Raw genomic sequence first — 4194 nt, 5'->3', positions numbered from 1 at the left:
AATCTGATTTTACACCTCCCCTTGAGTTAAATAATAGGCTTTTACCGTTCTCCTGTACTTCAAACCGTTTTCTAGTTATGGCAGTGCACATTTGACCTCTAAACTAACAGTTAACATTGAGTCCTATGAGACCAGTTAGCCGTGAATTGGACTGTATCACTTTAAGTCTGTGCTGCGAGTCAAAGGCTGTTTTCCGTTTTACTGGGAGGAATTTGAAAAACCGGACCTCAGTGACATTTTATTGAATAGCCCTGATCTACGTACTACCCAGACTGGCTGGTGATGGAAAAAAATATGGAGCCCTGGTAGCAGAACACAAAAAAAAAAAAAGGGACCCACTAGTTTGACGCCCTCTCGGTACTTGCGTGGTACGTCACATGGTAATCAAACATTTCAAACAAGCAATTTAAGGTTAGGGTTAAGGTTAGGGCTAGGGTTAGGGCTAGGGTTAGAGTTAGGGTTAAGGTTAGGTTTAGGTTTAGGGTTAGGGTCGTATGACATAAGCGGTAAGTACCGAAAGGGCGTCGAATTAGTAGCCTTAGTCTCATTGCAGGGCCAGCCCCGGGCTGGCCCGGACAAAAGGGGGCTGACGGTGATCTCATCAAAAGGGGGCTAGGTGCTAAAGATGGCCGCCGGGCCAGGTTGTGGGGCTAAGGGCCGCTTTCCCTGGCCCGTCGAATTCGATGGGCCATCCGGGGCCATCAAGCACCGCCGAGGCTCGGAGGCGGGGTCAACCTCTGTGTAATAATGTGGCTGCATGGGGGACTTATCGCTAAATTCTGGGCAAATTATGGTTAAGCATTAGTTTGGGGTGTTTGGCTTTCTTATGGCATAATTTCATAAGATGCAACCTTGGCACTTCTGTTTGTGTTTTTAAAGTTATTTAGCCAACATAACTTTTTTGTTGTTATCAGGGCATCACGGGCACCACTACACTTAAACTTGGGATGTCATAGCTAAGTCATGTCGGCTTTTTTCTGCTTTTAGCCGCCAACTCTTGTGCCATTATCGTGATTTGGCATGCTTTCCACTGGACACCAATAAAAAGTGTCTCACAAATACTCACACATGACATTTATGTCGGCTTATTTAGCTTTTGCGCTATTATCGCCGAAGGTCTGGTAGGCTATATCGCACGTTTCAGACAGATCGCCAAACACAGTTTGAAATTTACACAAGGGCTTTAATGTCAAATGGATGGAAATAACATGAATGAATAGACAGGTGGCACGCCGCAACGAGGGGGTGTGTCGCTATGTCCGGGGCTCATAATTTTCTATAGCAACTGATGAAGGTGCTATGTCTCCGGGATTTGGTCTCCTTTCACATGGTAACTTATTCAATTACCTGCACATTCATGTCTCGCTATGTCCGGGGCTCATGCTTCTGTGCGCGATTGGGGGGATTAACTGGGCATGTTCGCACGTCTCCTTCTGTTCACTCTCAGTTGTCGAGCTGCTCGTATTTTCATGCGTCTTTGTCTTCTTAACATGCGCTGCGTCCCATACAGCTTCTGAATCGACAACTTTGCCATGTAATAAAACTGTTCTTGGAAGGCAAGCCATTTTCTTTGCAGTTCTTGTCGTCTTTGTCCGTAGGCTACGAGCCAAACGGCGACCTGCTCCAGCAGAGTTTGCTCAATTTTCTTCTCCTTCTTTGTCGTTGTTCTGTTGTTGTCCTTCTGTGATTTGGGGCGAAAGTGGGCTGTGCCCGACTGACGTTTCACAAACAAGGCGTGTACCTGGATGTGCCTGGGGTCGGCTATGAGTCCGATCAGGCAAAAAATGGCCCGGGGCCGGCAGCTCCGAGCCGGCCACTCTCCTGAGCCCCGGGCGGCCCCGGGCCGCTGAAGCGCGGCTAATGAGACCAAGGCTAGTGAGTCGCAAAAAAAAAACGGCTTCTTACCTGAAGCTCCTCCCCGTCTCGCAGCCAGCTGACCTCCACTGGCCCCGCCTCCCCTTCCTCCTCCTCCTCCTCCTCCTCCTCCAATGGTGTGGCCCCAAGCTGACACTCCAGAAGCAGTGGCCTATCAGGCTCCAGCACGGCGTGCACAGGCCCCGCCCCACAGCTTAGCTCCACCCACAATGGACTCTCTGTTGGAGGAGGAAGAGGAAAGACATCAGGGTCAGTAAAAGAGTCAAATATGTGTCAACTAATATGAGTCAACTAACCCCCAGAAAACAGCCGCAGGGATAACATCTATCAGCTGCAGGGGGTGACAGGGAGACGTCCCTGTCACTGCCCCGCCACCGGAGACGTTTCGGGATTAAAGGGGCAAAACGTTGATGAAACGGTGGTTCCCGACTGATGACCCTGCAGCTGACCCATGGGCACCGGAGGAGGTGCGACAGGCAGCAATGCCCAGCAGGATGTAACACCTTCCTGTACAAATCCTAATGTATGAAATACATACAATTTTACCACTAAGCCACGAGAGGCCTAGCCTGGGAACTCCCACACTGCCTTTAGTTCTACACAATCGTTTCGATCTGAAAGACAGTCTGGCGAGGATGACTCATAACGTCCAAGATCATGGGCACTGTGTCATAATGGCCAAGCATTCCGACCTTAACAGTGTTTCTCTGCCCAATCAGAGAGCAGGGCAGTGTGTCATAATAGCCAAGTATTCTCTCCCCTACGGAATTTACAATAGGCAACTCCCCAGACCTAATCTCACTTGTGATTAGGTCTGGTGTTAACCAGGCAACGAGAGGCCATGGGTTTGTGTTCAATTTATAACGGGTAAAGAGAGCTGTAGCACGAGGCAAAGCGGTCGGTATTCGCAGTCAGCATCAACTTAGACACAAGCATTTAAAGGGACACTGTGTGAGATGTTTAGTTGTTTATTTACAGAATTCATGCTGCCCATTCACTAATGTTACCTTTTCATGAATACTTACCACCACCATCAAATTCTAAGTATTCATTATGACTGGAAAAATGCACTGTTCATACATGAAAAGGGAGATCTTCTCCATGGTCCACCATTTTGAATTTCCAGAAATAGACATTTTTAGCTGCAAAAATGACTGTACTTGGACCATACTAGAAAATATGTGTTTATTACTTAGTAAACTTTCATGTAAATATCAAATTTGGCAATATAAGGCCAGTTTCAATGAGCAGCATAGTTGCAGTACCTTTTTTGACCATTTCCTGCACTGTGTCCCTTTAAGTCAGAAGCGCTTAGATGCTTCGTTTGGAATGGAACGTGTTCAGGCCTGATTTAAAACGGCTATCAGGCAATCACATTCAAGATCCAGACTGAACATTGTTAGATTTCTTTATGGACAACATTTACTGTAAATACTTTAACCCTATCCAGACTGGGGGGGAGGGGGTGTCCGTCCATTTCAATAAATTAAGGATAGCGAAAGACTCTGATATTAGATTAAGTTATGCTAATGTAATGGAATAACTATATGATTAGGAAGGTGATACTTAGATCAGTGATTTTTGGTCAGACATATCTGGCAGAAAAACGCTGCCATGACAACAGCAAAAATTATGATACTAAATGATGATACTAAAATGTAGCCAAGTAAATTGTAGGAAAAGTTTCATATTCACAGCATAAGTCGTTAAGGAATTGTACGACATCAAATTTGGTTGGGGCACTTTTAGAACACACACACACACACATATACACACACAGAACATTTATTTCACATATTTTGAAAAGAATAAGCAAATTCACAGGTGCATTGCCTATACATTGTTTTTTCTCGTTTCTCTTCTCTTCACACCTACACACTTTTCCAGATGTTTTTCTAACTAGGTGCATGGTTTATGTATGCTGACAATTTATGCACATTGCCTCTCTCTCTCTCTCTCTCTCTCTCTCTCTCTCTCTCTCTCTCTCTCTCTCTCTCTCTCTCTCTTTCTTTCTTTCTCTCTCCCTCTCTCTCTCTCTCTCTCTCTCTCTCTCTCCTCTCTCTCTCTATTATAGATTTGTGATGCTAACACTTTGGATTTTATTTTCAATAATGTAAATTCATGTGATATCTTTCCTTGTTTTATATTCTTAAAAATCACTATCTCTCTACTCTGTCTTTCTCTCTCTCTCTCTCTCTCTCTCTGAAGAAGATAGAGAGCAAAGACGCCTACCCCCGACAACTGTGATAAAGCAAGAGAGAGAGAGAGAGAGAGAGAGAGAGAGAGAGAGAGAGAGAGAGAGAGAGAGAGCAATAGGCC

General features: G+C 45.4%; 1 protein-coding gene across 1 annotated transcript in view; it reads right to left on the bottom strand.

Moving 5' to 3' along the window:
- igdcc4 (immunoglobulin superfamily, DCC subclass, member 4) overlaps positions 1-3272 on the bottom strand; it is a 113511-nt gene extending 110239 nt beyond the window's left edge. The window contains exons 1-2 of the mRNA XM_063189968.1: positions 3266-3272; positions 1906-2093 (exon numbers count right to left, since the gene is read on the bottom strand). Coding sequence (XP_063046038.1) covers positions 1906-2093; positions 3266-3272 — 195 coding nt within the window. The remainder of the gene's footprint in view (positions 1-1905; positions 2094-3265) is intronic.
- Between the last annotated feature and the right edge of the window lie 922 nt (positions 3273-4194).

This window comes from Engraulis encrasicolus, chromosome 23, assembly GCF_034702125.1.
Source record: "Engraulis encrasicolus isolate BLACKSEA-1 chromosome 23, IST_EnEncr_1.0, whole genome shotgun sequence".
Lineage (NCBI taxonomy): Eukaryota > Metazoa > Chordata > Actinopteri > Clupeiformes > Engraulidae > Engraulis > Engraulis encrasicolus.
Note: the sequence above shows the minus strand (reverse complement) of the source record. Positions and strands in the feature narration are given on the sequence as shown.